Source organism: Arvicanthis niloticus, chromosome 7 (assembly GCF_011762505.2).
Source record: "Arvicanthis niloticus isolate mArvNil1 chromosome 7, mArvNil1.pat.X, whole genome shotgun sequence".
NCBI classification, from domain to species: domain Eukaryota; kingdom Metazoa; phylum Chordata; class Mammalia; order Rodentia; family Muridae; genus Arvicanthis; species Arvicanthis niloticus.
The window spans coordinates 6,292,256-6,314,797 of NC_047664.1; the positions used below are offsets into that span (position 1 = coordinate 6,292,256).

General features: G+C 39.9%; 1 protein-coding gene across 2 annotated transcripts in view; it reads right to left on the minus strand.

Annotated features, from left to right (window-relative positions):
• Nucleotides 1-2,616: 2,616 nt before the first annotated feature.
• The window catches only part of LOC117712941 (ATP-binding cassette sub-family G member 3-like), a 44,330-nt gene continuing 24,404 nt past the window's right edge, over nucleotides 2,617-22,542 (minus strand). For both annotated transcript variants that reach the window (XM_034509177.2, XM_076937866.1), the window contains 6 exons: nucleotides 17,417-17,506; nucleotides 15,881-16,005; nucleotides 13,843-13,997; nucleotides 6,180-6,269; nucleotides 5,267-5,352; nucleotides 2,617-3,481 (listed from right to left, as the gene is read on the minus strand). In XM_034509177.2, the coding sequence (XP_034365068.1) occupies nucleotides 3,340-3,481; nucleotides 5,267-5,352; nucleotides 6,180-6,269; nucleotides 13,843-13,997; nucleotides 15,881-16,005; nucleotides 17,417-17,506 (688 nt within the window). In that variant the 3' untranslated portion in view covers nucleotides 2,617-3,339. The remainder of the gene's footprint in view (nucleotides 3,482-5,266; nucleotides 5,353-6,179; nucleotides 6,270-13,842; nucleotides 13,998-15,880; nucleotides 16,006-17,416; nucleotides 17,507-22,542) is intronic.

A 22,542-nucleotide genomic window follows, 5' to 3' on the forward strand; every position in this document is an offset into this window, starting at 1 on the left:
CTTTGTTCTAGCCTAATGTCAGATTTCTGCCTCAAGCCTACTTCCTTGTCCTTGGCCAATGTCATATTCCTGCCAAGCAGCCCATTTCCTTATCCTTGGCCTATGTCAGATTCTTGAGAAGCAACCCCAAAGGCTTTCCACCTCTCCCCCTGTTTTATTTCATTAACAAGACTGAGCCTGTTTATCCTATTCAAATTATCGGAAGGAGGTTCAGAATTTAAGCATAAGGAGCTATCTAGAGTGCCATGCCAAATACTATTGGACTCACGTATGTTCTAAAATTTACAGTGGTAGACATTATAATTAGGAAGAAGTTTAAAGACAATCGCCGTGTATTTGGCATAATTCTAACACCTCTCTGGATGTTTTAATGATACATAGCTTATGAATTTCAAGAATGCTGCTCTGCTGAGTGTTGATGCAGTAGATACTACAGATAAAATTATCCATGGCCTGAGGTCAGTATTTCTATTTTGATAAGCTTCAAGAATGGCATATATAGCTTGAATTTTGTTTTGGGAATACTTTTATTCCTGTAATTCGTGTTAAATCTTTTCTTAAACAACATCAACATGTTGGCAGCCAAAGTACATGGCTTGAACATGAAAATGCACCCCTAGACAGAGTTATTAAATGAACAGCATGGCAAGGAAAGGGTGGGTAAGATTCTGCACAGAGCCTTACCAACCTAAGACAGAAGTGCATTGCTTTGGATAATGCATATTCCATGACAGATAAGGAAGGCATTCTTGTCAGAAGAGCCATTTCATATCACAAGAATCCTGTCTTTTTTATTGTACCTATAGCCAAAGTCCCAAGTTAAGACTTCTGACCCATTACATCACCAGAGAGAGTATCCATCAGTAGTGGCTAGTTTTATGACAACTTGACACAAGCTAGGGTCATCAGAAAGGAAGGAACATCAATTGAGAAAATGCCTCCATAAAATAGCTGTAAGGCAATTTCTTATCTAGTGATTGATGGAGGAGTTCCCAGCTCATTGTGGTGATGTCATCCCTGAGCTGGTGGACTTGGGTTCTGTTTGAATGCAGGATAAGAAAGCCATGTGAAGCAAGCCAGCATGTAGCACCCTCTATAGCCTCTCCATCAGATGCTGCCTCCAGGTCACTGCCCTGCATTAGATCATGTCCTAAGTTCCTTATGTGATGAACAGAGCAATGCTTAAGTATAATCTTGAAGTGACATATTTTCCTCACAAGTTGGGAGGAGCTAATGTGGGAAGAGTAGGAAGAGAAAGAGGAGAAGGAAGAGGAGGAGCTAGTGGGAGAGGATGAGGGGGGAGGAACATGGCAGCCGACCTGTGCATGTTTCTAGCAGTCAAAGGTAGTTGATATATCTAGGTTGGGTATTGGGGTACATCTATAATTGTGTGGGCATCTTATTATTGAGCATTACCAAATATATTAAGCCTTTAGATAATCTGTAAACATTAGAGTATCATTTCTACTGGGTACTGCATGGATGGCAGGATTGCTAGTCTAAGCCCAGCCTTGTGGAGACAGCGTGGAAGATTGGCAGAGCCATCTCCCAAGCTGGCTTCTCGTGGGTGCTAGGGCCAGTGTTCTGGCCAGCCTGAGTTGATGGCCTGAGCTGGGGCAGCAGCAAGAACATGCCCTGCTCATGACCTCAGGCCTTGTCTAGTTGGGAACATGGTGGCTCTGTAACACAAGACAGATCAGATGCCACCTCCATTTAAAAAATTAACAGCAACATAATCTCAACAAACCTTTTCTTCCCCAACTTGCTTTTTGGTCATGGTGTTTTGTTGAATCAATAGAAACTCTGAGATACTTTTCATATATCCTACTTACTTAATGAGCTGATTTAGGATATTTTTATAGTCACTCATTATATGTGGGTTTTTCTTTGATTTTGTTTTAACATAGTGTCTTTTGTAGCCCAGGTTAGCCTCAAACATAGTATCTAGCTGAGAATGGGCTTGAACCTGATCTTCCTACCACCAATCACAGATTCATTGGCTATTACATTTGGAGGATGATAGTTTATACTCTCACTATAAAGATGAAGAAACTGATACAAATGAATGTAAGAGTTTCTAGGACAAACTCTTCTTTTACAGGTGAAAAATTTTTGATTGTCTTTCATGATTATTATGGATGAGATGAATACTTAATACTTAATACTTAATACTTAAGAACATTACTTAAGAACATTAATTTAGGGCTTAGACTCTATAATTTGTTTTGTTGTTATTTTGTAAATTTTTTAAAGAAATCATTGCTTATTTACATTATGACAGATACCAAATACCAAATACCAAATACCAAAAAAAAAAAAAAAAAAAAAAAACCAAAACAAAACAAACAAAAAAACTGCATTAGAGGGCTGGAGAGATGGCTCAGAGGTTAACAGCATCAACTGCTCTTCAAGAGGTCATAAATTCAAATTCCAGCAACCACATGGTGGTTCACTATCATCTGTAATGAGATCTGATGCTCTCATATGGGTGTCTGAAGACAGCTACAGTGTACTTTGGGCTAGAGTACACACACTGGGAACAAGAAGGAAAAGGAAAGGGGGGGGATGTTCATTAGATACTTTACATCAAGTTTTTGTTTCGTATTTATAATTTTTATTTTAAAAAATATACAATTCTATATATAATGCATTTCAGCCACTCCCCTCTGTCCCACCTCTCTCATCTCCCTTACACTCCCTTTAAATACTCCTTTTTTACAGTTCTCTTTCTCACATTCACAACTTTGGATTTGTTTCATTACCCACAGAGTTTAAACAGGGCTGTCTGTGTGATCTTGGGTTTTAGACTTTCCACTTGAGTTGTGTTGGCTCAAATGTGAGTATACATGTGAAATCATGACTGCTTTTCTCCCATGATCTGCCAGTAGCCAACAGTTCAGCAGAATGGCGGTTGGGCCCATTGAGTTTCCCTCTGTTCCTTGCTTTGCTGATGAGGGATTCAGACTTGTGCTGGTAGCTGTAGAGTCAGGATATAGACCATGGTTTCCTTGGCTGTACATGACCACAATATTGCATTTCCATTCCTTCTTCTCATCTTCTGGCTCCTGCACTCTTCTACTTATAGTTCACAATGGTCTAAGCTATAGAGGGGATGCTATAGGTGTCCTGTTTGGAGTTAAGCACTTGAGTGTCCCTTATCCTTATTCTGTGAGCAGCTATGAGTTTCTGCATTCACCACAGTTCACAGTATGACCCTCTCTGGGTTATTCTGGCTATAGCATTTGTCCATCAATATAATTACAAACATTCATAAGATAGTTTGGAATCACATCTATTTAAACAACTGCAGAAAATTTCTCCCCCAGGATCTAAGAACTTCTAATATGTTAACCTGTATAGACGCACATAGGTAATTGTTAAGAGTATTATTGTTATGTAAACTAAAGCCAGGTAATTCTCCCAGAAGCCCCATGATGAGAGGTCAATGCCCTGGGTCATCAAGAATTCTTCACCAGTACATCTGTAATTCAACGCATACAAAGGTAAGGTCAAAGTTTATTCAGTATATTTACTGTTGTGTCTCTTAAAAACTCATAATTTCAACATACCATTAAAATTTTCCCTTTTATTTAAATAAAATAGTCATGATATGCTTATAAATATGTTATGTATAATGCCAATCAACTGAAACTACTTGAGTCAGGCACCTTCGTTAATTTCAAAAACTATACAGAGAAGTGTAGCTGCCATGTCTACTTGAACGCATAACCATGGCGAGTTTAGAGTCACACTATGATCCAACTCTGTAGACTTCATGGTGTCATTCCTTTCTAAATCTATAATGCTGCTCTTTTCAAAGGGCAAATGCATGGATCAAGTATTGCTACTCCTGAAGCAGAAAACCCCAGCTTTCTAAGGACACAGATATTCCAAGGAGATAAAAGTTTTGTCAGCATTTTGCTAACACAGGAGACAGTCATGTACAAGAACAGAAGTATGGAATTCTAGACCTTGGATCAGAGGAGGTCAAGAGTTTCAGCTAGGAGTCAGTGAATTGCTGTCTTCTCCTGTACTAAGACTGAAGTGACAACCACAGCTGCTTAGCTACAGGACATCTCCAGCAGCAGAGGTCACATACTGAGCCTGTGGTAGCAGTGAAAGAACAGCAGCATGAGTGGGCCTGACACAGGTTAGGACAGGAGCTGGTGCTAAAAATTCTGCCTCAGTTACAATTACTGCCTGTGTCTCTCCATCCCTGTGACTCTCTGTTCCGTTTTATCTGTTATGATGTAACAGATCACAAATCTTCTGAAAGAGCAGATTTCTTCCTCTTTAGAGGACAAACCTATGAGGAAGAAGTCTTTGTATAGCTCCCTCTGCTTTCCCTTTCCCATCCATGTCCTTCTGATCAGAAACTGGTAAGAAGGTTGTATTGGGAAGAGGCCAGGCCACATCAGAGAAGAGCAGATGTGAAAAAATAAAATCTCTCTCCAAACAGGTATTATTATCAGCAATTCAAAACACAATTTTGAATTGCTATTATTTACTATTATTTTGAATTTCTATGAAAGATATCAGAATATTCTTCTCTCATTTTTATATCAAAATCAAATCATGAGAACAATCATAAAATCAAGGTATTCTAACTTTAAAACAAAACAGTTTAATTGTATCAAAATTCTGTGTTGGAATTTTAATAGTATTAGACAAAAAGGAGATTTTTCTCAATATGCTGAAATATTTGTTTCTTCCATTGCAGGGCATATTATCTGATAGGACATTTTACAAACACTTTCTCTCTCTCTCTCTCTCTCTCTCTCTCTCTCTCTCTCTCTCTCTTTCTCTCTCTCTCTCTCTCTCTCTCTGTTTCTCTCACACAGCCTTTGATTTCTTGAAGTCTTCCAGAGTGTGAGATAGAAAGAAGACCCTGAATGCTGGCAGGCAAAGCTTGCCCTTGCTGCCCATTACCAGGGTCAGCTAATAGGTACCATACCCTATAAATTTAGAAACTATTTGGCTTTGCTAACCTATCAGAGCGGCCTATGACAAACTTATATATTCTGAAACAAGCAACTCAAATCCACAATCAAAACACCAAAACTTTTTTCCATGTTGCCTTAAAGAAACCTTTCTGCACATTATCTACAACATGGAGAAGTAGGGTTGAAACCCATTCCTATGACCTCTGGTGCACATGGATTCACTCTGGGAAATAGGCAAGGATAGAGTGTTAACCCTGGAAGGGCAGGTCCCTCCAAGTCTACTAACATCCTATGCCCCATTATGATACTGAACTCAAGCTTACATTACATAATCAGGGCATGTACTGACTTCTTCTGTGTTGTGTTCTGGACAGAAGTTTTGTCCCAGGAATTCATTGTGCATCAAAGCCTGTAACACAAGCAGGAACAGAAAAAAGACAGTAGTCTTATATTTCCATAAGTTTCCAAACAATAAACATACCTATATCTTTAAGTTCAATCTTTACCACTATTCGCAAAGTATTATGTTAAAAAAAAGCCCTACCAAGTTCACAGTAAGCTCAGCACATCAATGTGCCCACCTGGACTGCCTCAGAATCCAGAGGCTTATGATTGAAATAATGATGTTTCCCATTGCCTAAAATGTGAAATCTCTAACTACATTAAGCCATGAAATCTCCTCCTTTGCACTCTAATTTTACAACCCCATAAAAGGTGTAATTAAAAGAATACTATTGAGTTATAGTAACAGTATTTTCATGCTTGTTTTCATTAAAACCAGCTGTAATTATAGGAGGAAAATTATATTAAGATACACTCCACTGTAGAGAAATCTTGTGAAGCCAGTATGTCTGTGGGTATTACATAGTTTCTGTTTCTTTTAATTTCCTGCTATGAACTACACATTGTAGTGTCTGATCCTGTCATCAATACTTCATTGGGCACAAACACTGCGGTTCATTCGTTTTTCATCATATCAACTACCTTTCCTCTTTGCTCTGAGCTTTCTCTCCCCATTCAATTCTCTCAAATAAGGCACAGCAAGCGTAAGGCACAGGCAACTTACTGACCACAGGCTAAGCAAAACTAACAGGAAAATTTCCCCCTTTTGCTCCTGGAAGGACATTCCTGGGCAGGAGCTGCTTAGAGATTATAGTTGGTGAAGGGTCTGGGTGGGATTTATTTCTGTTACTACAATTGGAGTATTTAAGTACAGCGACAGACAGAAGAGCTTACCTTAAATCCATAATGAAGAATGTTAAAGTACTGAATCCATGAGAGTGTAGGCAGGAAGCTTCCAGAATATAGTGACAGACCTGAAAAAAACTACAAAGAGCAAAAACACAAGTTAGTACCAGTCCTGTGACTAAGAATTCTAGACAAGTTCCTTCCTCTTCCAGAACACTACATCCCTCTGACCATTTCTGCTTTGGCCCTCAGACCAGGTCTTTCAAAACATTCTTTCAGTGAACTCTAAACAAAAGTCTTCACTCTTGGCAAAGCCAAGGTTCTTTATGGTTTTTAAAAGAAAGACCTATCACCCCACTCTGCAGAAGCCAAACTGCATAGATGTTTATGTTATCTTCAAGATGGCATTCAATCTATACACATATGTTAAGCTTTAAATACATCTAGGCTACATACTTACAATCATTCCAGATTCCTTATTATATGTAATTTATGTAGCTACAGAGTTTATATTGTATAATTGAGGGCATAGCGATATTTAGAAGAGAAACATTCATACATTGTTGATATTTGATTGGTTGAATCTCTTGACAATATGATAGGCCAAGTGTAGTTACTATTCTAATAAAACTAGTGCCATTTAGGAAGCATACCAGAAGAATGCTTTTCTATCTCATTTTATGTCAACCAGACACAAACTAAATTCACTGGAATGGAGGGAACATCAATTAAGAAAATGCCTGTATAAAAGCATCCATAGTCAAGTCAGTGAGACATTATTTATTAGTGATTAATAGGGTGTGGCCCAGCTCATTGTAGGTGATATAATCCCTATGCTGTGGTCCTGGTTTCTATAAGAAAACAGGCTGAGCAAGGCATAGGAAGCAATCCCAGAGGCAGCACCCCTCCATTACCTCTATATAAGCTCCTGCCTTTATGACCCTGCCAAGCATGAATTTCTGCCCTGACCTCCTTTGCTGATGAACAAGTTGAAGTAGAAGCTCAATAAAGCTTTTCTTCCCTAAGATATTTGGGGCATAATGTTTTCTCACAGTTGTAGAAATCCTCACTAGGATAAACACTGAATGTCATATACCTACTTCTACTTTCAACGACCAATAAGACTTGTTAAAAGAGTGTTGACTCTCTAAACATGACTAGGAGTAACTTGGGATTCAATTAAAATACAGCCTTAGGAAAATTTCTGAAGATTCAGCTTCAGAACTAGTGTTTAAGGTCACATATAGAAAATTTATACAATCACCATTTGTCTTAGTTACTTTCCTGTTGCTGTGATAAAACACCATGAGAGCACATCCAAAAGTCAGAGGCTTTTCTAAATACAAATTATAAACATAATGGGAAAGAAATGAGGGAAAATTTTCATTCACAATAACTTCAAAACTGGGGAAGTAAGTACATATCCTGGAATAAATCCAATCAAGTGAAATAATTCTACAATATAAAATTTAAGAAACTGAAAATAAAGAAATTGAAGAAGATACTAAAAGACAGAAAGACATCCTATGCTTATATTCTATAGGATAAATATTATGAAATATATATCCCACCAAAAGCAATCATCAGATACAGTGCAGTCCCCATCAAAATTCCAATGTAAATCAGAGAAATTAAAAAAAAAAAACCCTCAAATTTCACATGGAAAAACAAAAGACCCAGAATAGCCAGAACAATCCTGAATAACAACAACAAGACTGCTTAAGATACTCAATGAAGGGATCACCATCCACTGGAGGGATCACCGCTCACTGGAGGATCACTACCCACTAGAGGAATTGCCACTCATTGGAGGGATCACCACTCACTGGAAGGATCACAACCTTTTGGTGAGAGAATCCATCCCCTTATATGATGAATAATTCATCATCTCCACTGATAGGAGTGTTTCTGGAGGATTGTGTGGATATCAAGGAACAAGAACAGCTGACTCTGGCAACCTTCATCACCCCATGTGTCCTCTTATAAAGAGGCTAGCTTCCTGTTTGCTCTGTAAGATCAGTGTCTCATTCAAATCAAAGAATACATGAACCACGTGATTTCCTCCCTCTCAAGCTTAGCAAGCACGCATTGGGTGCACCGTGAACCCAAATATTCGCTTCTCTAGACCTAGTTTTATAAGCACATCTAGCAAAAGTAAAAACTTAGTGAACTCTAGCAACACTGTGTCCTTTAGGGAAGGAGGTATTGTTAGGATGCTCTTGAGAATTAACTTTGAAAACTGCCTGCATGATTCAAAGGGGAAAACTTTGGACACATGAATTAATCCTATGAAAGCTTTCTGCTTTGTTTTGTCTTTTCAAAATAAGTCTAAGACTAGATACTCATAACTGAACCCTTAGTAGAAAACCTGCTTTAGTGATACAATCCAATTTTTATTATCATTTTTAAAAATCATAAACAAAATTTTTAAATTATTAAGGTTGTTACTGTGGTGAGAGCATCCATTTCCCTGAGCACTGTTATGGGTGATGTGTCCTCCTTTGGAACCTTCTGAACAGTGGTTTCAGTTCACATCTCAGGAAAGGGGCCCTACCAGGTCAGCTTCAGTTTGTTTTCTGTTTTGGTTTGTTTATCAGTGTTTAGTCCCCAAGCAGGAAATGATGGGTTGGTAATTTTTAGCAGAGGAGTCTGAGTGAAACTGTAACATAAAAGAGAACTTAGGGAGGAGAGATTCAGGAAATCATTTATGAGAGACTGATTTAAGTTTCCTTGGGGGGAAGGCCTGTAGATCTGCTGAGATGCAGGAGGCCATTTAACATTCATATGGAGAGAGGACCCCTCTCCCTGAGAGCTATTTTAACCTTAATTAAATCTATTTAGTCATGAGTTACCCTAAGATGCTTCATGCTACCGGCAGCAGCGGTGGAGGGGAATAGGCCTGTGACATTGGAAGAGGTGGCATATGCTATCAGAATATAGTTATGTTTGTCTGTTGATTTGTTTCCTTGGTGTCTGTGGCAATCCATCTGGATACCTCCACAGGGTTTCAGTTCAGAACTCACATCTGGGTTTGTAATTATCTCGACCCCCTTTTTCTGTTTTGGAAAATTATACATTGTTAACACACATGGATGGCAGATACCTGTGTAGACTCCTACCTCACTTTGGTTTCTATTGTTGTAAAAAAAAAAGTCATTATGAGCAAAAGTCCATGAAAAAGCAGTTTTATTTAGCTAACCATCCTGACCATATTCTATCATTAAGAGCAGCCAAGATAGAGACTCAAGAGAGGGAGGAATCTGAAGGCAGGAGCTGAAGCAAAGACCATGAAAAATGATGATCACCAGCACCCACCCAATGGCTTCCTCAGCCTACTTTCTTATACAACCCAGGATGACCTTCCCAGAATGGTACTTTCTACAGTGGGCTGGGCCTCCCACATCCATTAATCCAGAAACTACTTTCAAAGGTTTGTCTACAAGTGAATCTGATGGAATCATTTTCCCAACTGAGATACTAAGGCTGGTTTCTCTCTCTCTCTCTCTCTCTCTCTCTCTCTCTCTCTCTCTCTCTCCCCCTCTCCCCCCCTCTCTCTCTCTGTCTGGTTTCTCTGTATAGCCCTGGTTGTCCTGGATTTTACTCTGTAAACCAGGCTGGCCTGGGCAAGCCCCACCACCTTTTGATAACGTTCCCTCTTCAAAATGACCAGAGCTTCTTTCAAGTTGACAAAAAAATAAAACAAAACAAAACAAAACAAAACAAAACCCAAAAAAACCCAACTATTGAAATCATAACCTCTATATTGCATCACTCCTAGCCTGTAGTCCCAAGTGGATTTCTTACAAGATGTGGGATGGTTAGAGTTTAATTTCTCAAAACTCCATAGCCTCCCTGAAACAGACCATTTACTAGAGGGCTCTCATTGTCCTGCATCTTTTCTGACCTAGGAAGACAAAATACTCCATGTCCTCTCTGAACATCATGTCCTCTTTGCTGTGGCCTTCAAGTTTTGTTGAAAATAGGATAGCTCTCCCAGTCTTGTTACTTTAACTCTGTGCAACATACGGATAAAGCTCAGACATTTTAAAATGAATTTGGTTTTTTTTTTTCTATCAAGTAGTTTGTCAAACAAAGGTAGCAAAACCACAGGTAATTACATTGATTACATGTATTTTTGTTTTGTATCTGTAATAATTGAAATTGATTGCATAAAGCTGTAGAAGCCAGTGTTTACAGCTGTTACCATGAGTTGATAACACTTATATTGACTCTGTTGATTTAAGTAAAATTTTGACATCAATGTACTGACCATTCACTTACAAACTATAATATCCTGTCTATCAACTCTAAGATTTATTGCTTATATATCATAAATAACTTACCTGGCCACTTGCAACCTACATAAAGTTTCTAGTTTTTCTTTCTGTTCGGGAAATGTTTAGTTTAATTTTCATTCATGAATTGTTCTTTTTAAAAAATTTATCTTTACTACTTCCTCCTCCTTCTTTCTTCTTATTTATTTGTTTGTTTTTCATTTTTGAGAATGGGTCTCTATATTTAGACTCTGCAGCCATGAAACTCATTCTGTAGACTAGGCTGGCCTCAAACTCACAAAGATTTTCGTGCCTCTGCTTCCCAAGAGCTGGGATTAAAGGTGTGCTCCAACATTCTGAGCATCACTTTTACATTACTATATTTTAAAACTAACTTTAAAAAAATTCCATGGGACATGGGTGTTTGATTGTTTACAGTCTACATTTAAAAAGCAACTATTTTTTTATCTTTAGGATACAGAAGAATGAAATGAAGTCTTTTAAACCAATAACAAGAATACAGTAGTTTAAAGTTGGTCTTTGATGTTGCTGTTGAAATCTACCAGTGAGTTTCACTATCTCACTAAGAAGCCTGTCAGCTTCAGTACAGGGTGCCCTTATTTGCTCTGAAACTTGTTAGGGGTGAAGTGGAAATGTAAGAGTTCTTTGGAAAGTCAGTTGCATTGCAAAGTGTTTTGCTGGGAAAACACATGAGGGAGTGTTTTCCTGAAGTGAACATAGGTGGAGAACTAAGGCAGACTCCTGAAGGAACAATTTGCTAAAGGGAGGTTACAGGAGAGAGGATGTTCTGCTAAAGCAAGCACGTGAAGGACACATGATGGAGGAGTCTTTGCTAACAACAGGCACACATTGGTCTGCCTTATGTTGAGTAGTTGAGCTGCATTTGTCAGGATTCCATAGAGAGAAATGCACCAAACAACTCCTGGTGGTGTGCTCCCAACAGGAGCGCCCAACTATGTTACAGACTTTTAGCTCTAAGAACCAAAATGCTGAGGCTTCCTTTATAGACACTTGTTGATGGGCAGGCCAGCAGGCTACGCAGAGTACTGTGAGTCCAAGTCCTGATGTAATTAATAGACAGAATGTTTCATCACTTTGTCTCCTGTGTGTAGTGACTTAACATTTTGATTGGGTGTTATAAACTATGGGCAGTGAGCTAAAAGTGCTGAAACCTGGGGGAAGGGGTTCCAGGACACATGTGGTAAAATTACATGCATGCTCAAGGAAAGTGACCATTTCACCTGCCTCTTTCTTCTTTTCTTTCCCTTGGTTGAAAAGGAGACACATGGGGGATACTGGACAGACTACTACAATGGCAGTAACCAAGCACTCATTTTCCTATTGTATTATGGTCTGCTCTACAAGATACAAACCCTGTGTGATGCTGTGGCTAGTGAGGTCATAAGTATCAGGGGAGAATCTGCTGTTATTCTTCTAAATGAATATGGTATTAAACTGACTTGTAATGAGTTACTGTTACATGCATAGATTAGTACATCTCAGACATTAATTCAGAGAAGCTTGTTTTTACAGGTGATGGTGATAGACAGAGACCCACAACATCAGTAGATAGGGATTGGCAGGGACCCACAACATCAATAGATGGTAACTGACACAGAGACCCACAACATCAGTAGATGGTGACTGGCAGGGACCCACAACATCAGTAGACAGTGTTGACAGAGACAACATCAGTATTGGTGATAGACAAAGACCTACAACTACAGAAAAAGAGACTGCAAAGGGTCCAGCCCTGATTGGGAAGTCTGAATTACACCTCTCTCCTCAAGGTTCAAGGATCATTATGAAACACAGTTTAGAAAGACTTTAAGATCCAAAAGCAGTGGGTAACTACAGTGAAGCAGTGCCGACTAGTCCCAGTTGTGCAGTGACAAATGTGAATGCAAAACAGTTGTGACAACATGAGAAACACTTGAACAAGATCAAGCCAGACATATCCCAGCATGGAGGGGAGGGGTGGACATGAAGTTCCACACTTATCTGAGGACCTATTGACAGCTTCTGGGAATGTAGCATCTGTTTTCTTTAAGGATGTAGACTTTGGAAGCCAACCTTTGTTCCAGAATATGGCCCTATACACAGGCACATGCAGACAGTCTAAGGTGACCCAGTGGGTTTATAAAAAGCAAAACAAAACATGAGGCAGGATGGGAGGAGTAATGAATGTGACAGGACATGGAGCAGCTACTTTTCAGATGGTCATCCAGTGCCATGGCCAACACAACTTGTAGAAGACAGAGTTTGTTCAGCCTTCAGTTTCCAGAGTGATAAGAATCCATCTTGGCAGAGGGGCAATGGCAGCAGGCAGCCAGCATGGACATGGGATCAGAAAGCAGAGTGCTCACATGTTCACATTAATACACAAAGCAGGGAGGGAACAGCAAGCGGGGAAGACCACAACCACTCAAAACCTGCGCCCAGAGACATACTTTCCCCATCATGTCTCTACCTCACACAGAAATTGTGAATTCAGTCTCCCCTAAGGCTCATTCAATTTGGGAGGGAGAAAATAGGGGTAGACTTGATCAAAATACCTTATAGGCATTAATACAACTCAAACAAAGTTTAATTAAAAACATATTATTGAAGATTTACATTACTGCATGGCCATATGTATAGGACCATATAAATAGAAAATATAAACAAAACTGAGCACTTTCTCAAAGTCATGCATTTCCCAGTGCCAAACTACAGAATGGTCTTGTACCAAAAGAAATGCTGTAAATAGTAGCACACTCCATAGTTCTATTCACTTTATCTGCTTGGTGGGAAAGTGTAGAATCTGGTTCTGTTTATCCATTGATTCATATACATTAAGTGTATAATTTATGGGCATTTAAGACTAAAACTGAGTAACCAGTTCTACAAAGATGAGCAGAAGTATGCTAATATAGGAGACTGTCTTAGTACTAAAGACTCTGGAATCTCCCACTATTTCTAATGCATTTCAGAACCCAAGGGAGACCTGAGATAGAGTCCTCCTGAAAACACTCACATTCTCATGACCTTTGCTGTCCCATTAGAGACTACTGAACAAACCAAGTCATCTCTGCTGTGACTAAAATGACAGTAAATCTCTTACACCAGCATGAAAGCAAGGCAGCAATCTGTTCCCTTTGTGACAAAATCAGCCAACCACAGCATTTTCCTAAATGACAGTTTATTATGGTTTCTAACATGATTCCAAGAAATGTCTTTTAAGAACCCACTAGAAATGGCCTGCTAACTACGTCCTAGGGCTGACATTAGAGCAATAGTCACAGAAGAGGAAGAAAGGCAGCTTCTTCTCTACTACTTTAGCATATGGCCTCATGTCCCAAGTACTGATTAATCAAGCAGGTTACATGTCCAAGAAGGAAGAGAGGTAATTCTTTTTCTTAGAAAAACACACTCACCAGCATGAACACAAAGTAAATAGTCACAAGCTGTGTCGGCACTGCCTCTGCATTCTTCCCAGCTCCTATAGACAGTGACAGGGAGCTGGCAGCATAAGCCAGCATCATGGCAGTACATATCATAGTGAAGAAACAGTTCATACTTGTTTCTATTCCTTAGAGAATAAAATGAATTAGTCCAACTCTCTGAATCAAGAGAACTGTACGTTTTTCAAATAATACTTTAATAATCACAGGGACTTGTAAGCACTTTAAAGCCAGTCAACTACTCTGGATCTCCCATTTCCTCATTTCCTTCCATGTGTCCACAGAGAGTTGTTAGATAGGGTTTTTGTTATTATTTTTTAAATATGTATTTACATTAGTCTATGTGAAAGTATGCCACATGTGTGCAGTTTCCCTATGGAGGCCAGAAGAGAGCATCATATCTTCTACAGACATAGTTTCAAGCATCTGAAAGCTAACCAATAATGTGTGTGCTGGCAACTAAACATGGGGACCCTGTCTAATGCTGTGTATATGCAATAGTGTATATGAATCATGGTATTCATTTGCCATGGTGTGCATGTGCCATGGTGTACATGTTTCATTGTGTGTGTGTGTGTGTGTATGTGTGTATGATGCTGTGCTCATGTCATAGTGTGTATGTGCCATGGTGTGCATTGGTCATGGTGTGCATGTGCCATGGTGTGCATTTGTCATGGTGTGCACGGGTCATGGTATACATGTGGGATGGTGTGCATGTGGCATGGTATGTATGTGTTATGATGTTCATGTGACAGGGAGTGAATGTGTTATGATCTACATGTGCTATGGTGTACATATATCATCATTTGCATGTGTCATGGTATGTATGTCTCACAGTGTGCATGTATCATGGTATATATGTGTCATAGTGTATATATGTCAGTATGTGCATGTGTCATGGTGTGCATGTGTCACTGTGTACATGTGTCATGGTGTACATGTGTCATGGGGTTCATGTATCATGGAGAAGGATGACTTTCTGGAGTGATTCTTCTATCTTGGATTCTGAGGATCAAATTTAGGTTTTCAGGTTTACATGGCAAGAACATCTACCCATAAGCCATGGCATGACCTAAATGACTGATTTTAGATGATAAATCTCTTATTAAATGAATTCTAAGCTTTACCTGTACTCATTTTATAACAGCATGTGTGTGTATGTTAAAAATTTGGAAATTCTAGAGAGTCTATGATGAACCCTAACCATAAAATACAAAAGTCTACACATATTCTAAATAACTATTTGTATTATTTTCTTTCAACAAATCCCCAATTCAGTGTCTTCTCTCTTTGCAAGCTAGTACTGTAAGACACTGTATATGTTTAGTCTTTTTACACACATACATATGTACGCCATATAATCCACTTTCCAATATTTTACTTACATAAAGACTCTAATGGAAAAAAAAACAAGAAAAATATATGGCATGGCTAGAGACATGTCTCAGTGATTCTCAGTGAAGAAGAGCATGTGCTATTCTTGAGGAAACCCTGGATTCACTTGCCAGCACCCACATGGTTGCTCACATTCTCTTTTAACTCCAGTTTTAGGGATCTGGCATCCTCTTCTGGCCTCCCAGGCACTGGGTTCAGTTAGTACACACACACACACACACACACACACACACACACACACACACACACACACAGAGAGAGAGAGAGAGAGAGAGAGAGAGAGAGAGAGAGAGAGAGAGAGAGAGAGAGAGAGAAAGTGTTGGGGGATGGAAACACACAAATAAAAAGTCTTTTAAAATGCATATGGAGAGATATCTAATAATAAATGTTTTTGCTCCATTAGCTCTGCCTCAATCTTGAGAACTTTTTCTCTCTCCTTTGTAAACAGCTTTTGGAGTTCTTTTGTTAAGGGGTTTTGGAGACTGTACTCACACAATCATCTGTTTTAGATCACACACAGAGGAGACACGCTTTTTCACTTAAGGTTTACCACAGTTCTACAAACCAAAACATCGTCCCCCAACACTAAAGACACATCTCTGGTTTTGTTACTTACCTGTGATGATGCATGTTATCAGAGTAAATATAGTACTTGGCAATAGCCTCCTGGGTATTAGCTCAGCCAGCAATTTCCCAAAGAAATAGGATGACACTCTGTAGTAGCCACTGGTGTGCTCATGTCTACAGAAACCAAAGTCCTTGTTATGCATCCTTAGGTTAGTCCAGAGGTGAGAAGCTGGCTACCCTGACTTCTGATACCACACAGAGCCTATGAGGACAGTGTCCCTATACTCCAGGCTGACTCCCATACACCTCCTGATCTTAGAACCAGAATCCTTAGGCCTTTTCATTGTGACTCCCATCAGAGAAATCCTCTGTTTTGTCCACTAGGCCACAGAACAGCCTCTTCAAGGAAACAGTCTAAAGTCCCCACTCTTCACAGAGACTCTGCTCCTCTGAGGCTGGCTCCCTGAGGTAACTCAGATCTCAGTACCTCACTTCAGACAGTGGTGATGGAGACTTCTCTTATCCCCTTCATAGGAAGAAGGTAACACTGGCCCTGTGAGGTCATGCTGCAGCCACTACCTGCTACTCTTCTGCATCTCTCACTTTAGAGTAGACTTCTTCCTTCAATAATCTGACTTTACAACCATGAATTCTTACCAGCTACCACACCCAGTGCTTCCTCTTCCTGGCCCCTGGCCCTAAGCCATCCCAAACTCCAAGATCTTACCATGCCAGTGTCTTCATTGCATCTCTGATTTGATTTGATTTGATTTTTGAGAAAGGACCACTAGTGCAGGCTGGCCTCAAACTCCATATGTAGCTAAAATGTCCATCCTCCTGCCCCACCTCAAGTGCTGGCATTGCAGGAATATCTCCCTGCTGATGTTTATGTGGTCCTGTGAATCTACGCCAGGGTTTCATGCTTGCTAAGCAAATACTTTACTAACTGAGCTATGCCTTCAGCTCATCTCTAATGATTTTTTTTCTCGGCACACATTTGTAGGCAAATTTGCCCTGCTTTGAAACCATGAAACCTAATCATAGGCTGCCAGGGAAGTCTTCCACATTTGAAAAGCAGATGAGATCAGACAGCTGCTCACTATACAGTATCTCTCTGGCTCTTTCCAGCCCTTCATCCAAAGGAAGCTGCACATGCTCATTCCTGTGAAGCTTTACCTCTCCAGCTCCAATTTGCTACTAAACCCACTCCACTCAAACTCTGTCAAAGCCCTGACATCATTTTAGAGGTTCATGAATGAACTATGACTTTCATCCCCCTACTGCTGCTTTGTCTACAGCACTGAGATCTGGTGACCATACCCCAACTTCGAAACTTCCACTGAGCTGCAGATATCTCTGCTCTTGAATTCCCACACATTTCTTCAGTTAATATTAGTAATTTCTAATCATACTTCAAAACATATGGTACCATGTGATAAACAAAAATTCATAATTTGTTAATTTTTCAACTAAAACAAACAAGGAAAAATACTGGTAACTCATAAGAAAAAGCTCTAGGTCCAACTATGAATATAATGGTTTTGATCACCAGCTGTGAATGCCTGGTGCAGTAGGGTCTACTCACAGAAATCGAGCCCTGTCAAGCATAAAGAGCTCTCCTATAGATACTCTTGTGGTACACTGGAAGATCGAGAGCACGTAAAGCAGGCTGGCTCTGTCAGAAGAGAATAGAAGCAAATTCAACATTAGCACGGTTTCATCCCAACACAGCTTGCTCCATAGTTTAAATGACATTGCACAGACCTCGCTTTTAGATAGATAGATAGATAGATAGATAGATAGATAGATAGATAGAAGATAGATAAATAGATAGATAGATAGATAGATAGATAGATAGATAGATAGATAGCAGGTCTGGAGAGATGACTCCACAGTGAAAAGTCCTTGAAAAAGACACAGGTTTAGTTGTCAGCACCTACATGGTACATCATAACCATCTGTCATTAGAGTTTGAGGGGATCCTGTGCCAGCTAGTTTTATGTCAGTTTGACACAAGCTAGAATTATCTTAGAGGAGAGAACTTTAACTGAGAAAATGTTTCCAAAAGATCCACTTGTAGGCAAGCCTGTAGAGCAGTTTCCCAATTAGCTATTGATATTGGAGAACCCAATCCCTTGTGGTTGGTGCCATTCTTGGGCCGTGGTCCTAGGTTCTATAGGAAAGCTGGCTGAGAAGTCCATGGAGAATAAGCTAGGAAACAGCACCTTACATGATCTCTGCATCAGCTCCTGCTTCATATTCCTCCCGTGTGTGGGAGAGTATCTTGACTTACTTCAGTGATGAACTACAATATGGAAATAAAAGGCAATCAAACCCTTTCCTCTCCAATTTGGCTTTAGGTCATGGGGTTTCAATGCAGTAATAGTGACCTTAGCTAAGACAGGAGCTGATACGTTCATGTGATCATCACGGGCACCAAGGCACATGCATAATACACAGAGATATATGCAGAATAACACTCATACATGTAAAAGGTAAATAAATATTTTTTTAAAAGGAAGGAAAAATGTAAAGCTGTTCTGATTAAAACAAAGAACCCTTAGAAAGTGTAAGTCCCATGAGGCATTCACCCATTATGTCTCCACATCAGTATCTATGTGTGGGGAGCTGACAGAAGGTGGCTATCATCCTTGCAGCCATCTTGAGCCATATACCCTGACAAGAGACTTCATTACATCAGCCTACAACAGCTGAGCACACTCTGATAACATCTTGGTTTAGATACCCAATATCTTTCCTTGGGTGTGTGAGATTAAAGGTGTGTGATTTAAGGGCATGAATTAGAGATCAAATTTAGAGACAAGGCCTAAGGGCATGACTTAAAGGCGTGACTTAGAGGTGTAGCTTAGAAGTGAGACATATAAAAGGCAAGAGGCAGACAGAAGAGTTCAGTATTATTATCAGTACAACTTAGAGTACAACTTGGAGTACAACTTGCAGCAGATGATTAGGTATTAGGCACTTAGCACTTGGAAGAAGTTACTTGGAACTTGGAGGTACTAGGAACTAGGAACTCAAGACTTAGGACTTGGGACTTAGAGAGAAGAAGAGAGACTGAAGAATAAACAGGATCGAATCACACTCTGTCTGGTCTCCATTCTTCGCATCTGTCCCCACTTGCTCTCTTGCTGAACCCTGACCCACAGACCAGAGCAGCTTGGGGCAGTGCAGGCTCTAACAATTTAGTCCCCAAGGCTTTTGGCAGTGCGGGTTCCAACATTGACAGAACAGTCCAAGACATTTTGGCCCCCGAACGTGGGGCAGCTCGAGCCCCAACATCTATGAATTGTTGTGTGTTCTCTAAAACTTCAACACTTTGATAATGGTACCTAATACAATGACCTTTTAGTGTGTCTTTAAGGGGTTAATTAGATTTACACAAGATGATGAGAGTGGAGTCTCACAGTGTGGTCTGTGTCCTCATTAGGGGAAAACTCAGCAATGTAGCCTCTGCCATGAGAGGGCCCTGAGAGAAGGTGCCCAGACAGGAAGAGCCTATGACAGAACTCTCCCCTTAGACTTTCACACTGCAGTGTGTGGAGACACATTTAGTTTTAAATTCACTGAGCCTGCAGTATTTAATCATGGCAACCCAATCACCCATCACTTCAGTTTAACTAACAAAATTGGTAAGTATCATTCCTAATATAGAGATAAAGAAAGATAAATAAAACTCCAAGGGGTTTTCACATCCAGTTAGACACTTTGCTTTCATAGATGAGTAAGAATGAAAACATGAGCTAGTGGAAGTAATCCCCACTCAGTAGCTTACCACAGGCATTGCCCATAGAGTCATCTTTAAAGATGATTATTCTTAAAATAGGACAACCATCTTCTTGCATGGTTTCCAACAGATAAATTAAGTCATGATTATTTATGAAGAAACAATTTGTGTCCATGTGACAAGGGATAGTAAGCAGGAAGAAGGGGTTAAAAATCCCCTGAAGTAATGCGTTTCCTGGATATGTGTGTTAGGTTTGTCTAAGACAAAAGCCATGATTTGGATCCTAACATCCTGGCACATATGACAGTCAGGAGTCAGTGACTCTCCTTATATAGGTACATAGTGGATGGATATCCAGATTAGATGAGGGACCTTACTGGAGACAAGTTTTCTCCTATGTAAAGAATTCCATTCTTTTTACCATCTACCAAATTAAACTAACATGTTGTAAATGAAATAATGAGATTGAGACTCTGAGAAGAGCAGGAAGACTGTCCTCCAGGTCTCCAAAAACTTGGGATGCAGAGGCAGGAAGACAGCTGCAGACTGAGGCTAGCCTGTGCTACAGAACAATGCTGGGCCTGTTATGTTACAACTTTGGCCATACCTTTGGGTAGCCCATGACAGAACACTGAACAGTAGGCCTGGGTTCTCCCTCCTCTCCTGAGGAGCCAACCCTGCATGTCAAGGCTCACCTGGTTTACCTCTACTCTAGAAAGTGCACACCTTCCCTCTCCACTCTTCCCTTCCCCCACACATCTGATCTCAGGTTGCAGGTGTCCTCCCTCCTTCTTCTTTTCCCTCTCCCTCCCTCTCTACTTCTCCCTCACTTTCTCCTCCTTCCCCTCCCTCTCCCTCTCCTGCAATAAATTGTCCTCCAGTTCCCATCTGTGTTTTGTTTTCATTGACAAAACCAAGAACTCAGAAATGGAAATTTGTGGCCCTGGCTATAGTTCACTATATGCCATATCTACTTACTGAACTGACTTTTAAAATATTTTAGTTATAGATTAACAAATTATAGTTAAATGTATAAGGTATAAAGAAAATATAATTCATAAAAACTTTTGTGAAATAATTTACTCAAACTAACTGAAGTGATACCCATCTCTACATCACTCTTATGGTACCTCATTTGAAATATATGCTCAGAAACTTGGAAGTGTGTATTGCATTTACTGAATTGAATGTGCCATAGAAGTTATTTCAGTAGAAGAGAATGTTACTTCTTCAGTTTAATAAATTTTATACTCTTAGCCCACATGTGTCTCTTCAATGCACACCATCTCTGGCAGTCGCTATCGTCAGACATGCTGCCTGGAAGTGAATCTCTATACAATCCACAAGTAAGTGAAACTTGTGTGTGTCTCTCTGTCCTTGGAGTCTTTTACTTTGCATGATATTCTTTTTTCCCTTTAGAATTATTTTATTAAATCATAAATTTACAAGAGCTTCTTAACTCTACACATACACTTTTTTTCATGATACTCTTTAAATCTTCAATTCTATTCTTTATTGTTGAAATTCCCATTTTCAAGATAAGCACATTACAATTCCCAGTTTCTTTGCCAGTTATCTGTTGGCAGACACTTAACTTCCTTAACATGGTTACTGTGTGCAATGCTCCAATGAGCATCAGACTACAGATGCATTTTGGGAAGTTATTTCAGATATGTTTGTTAGTATGCTGTGATGGTTTGTATATACTTGGGCCAAAGAGTGGCAGCTTGGCTCTGTTGGAGTAGGTGTGCACTGTGGGTGTGAGCTTTACTATCCTAGCCCTAGCTGCCTGGAAGGGAGTAATCTGCTAGCAGCCTTCAGATGAAGCTGTAGAACTCTCAGCTCCTCCTGCTTCATGCCTGCCTAGATGCTGTTATGTTCCTGCCTCGATAATAATGGACTGAACCTCTGAACCTGTAAGCCAGCCACAGTTAAATGTTGTTCTTATAAGAGCTGCCTTATTCATGGTGTCTGTTCACAGCAGTAAAACCCTAACTAAGACATATGCACAGGATAAATTTCTGAGTCTAATTATTTCTTTTAATGCCAATTCCTTCCAATTCTGTTGCTATCTCAACCCTATAAGGCTATTGAGCCAAAAGGGCTCATATGCCACAAAATTCAAATCCAGGTCCCAGTTGCACTGTTTGGATAAAGTGCAAAGGCAATGCTGGGTCCAAACATGAGAAGTAACTTCTGTCCTTCTGAACATTATCGATGGTTCAAATGCTAATATTGACCCTGAAAATAATTTAATAGATGATGTTGAGGAAGTGTTTCTATCTGTCCTGTTCAGGTTTCTGTTGCTGTGGTAAACACTATAACCAAACAACCTTGGGAGAATGGGGTTTATTTGCCTTACATATCTGAAGTAATGTTCCATCCCTGAGGGAAGTCAGAACAGAAATTCAAGGCAGGAATTTGGAGACAGGAATGGAAGCTGAGGCCATGGAGGAATGCTCCTACTGCCTTGCTCCTCATGACTTACTCAGACTGCTTTCTCATACATCTCAGAATCACCTGCTCAGAGGTTGCACTGCTCCCAGTGGGCTAGCCTCAGCCACATCAATCATCTGGCCTACAGCCAATCTGACAGAGGCATTTTCTCAACTGTTCATTTTCCCACATGCCCCTTGCTTGTGCCAAGTAGACAACTGAGAAGCCCACCAACCAAAAGAAATAAACACTACACAGAAAGCATGAAATAAACTATACACAAAGGCCAGTTCAGCAAAATATCAGCCATGCAACCATGAAGACTTGAGTTTAGAGACAGAACCAATGTGAAAGCCAGGCACATACTTCATACCTATACTACACAGATGAAAGATACAGAGGTGAAACTTAGAACTCATTGGCCAGCTAGCCCAGCCAATCACTGAGCTCTAGGTTGAATGAGAAACCTGTCTTAAAAGAGACAGTGGAAAATCATCAAGGAAAACCTAGCCTCAACCTCCAGCCACAAC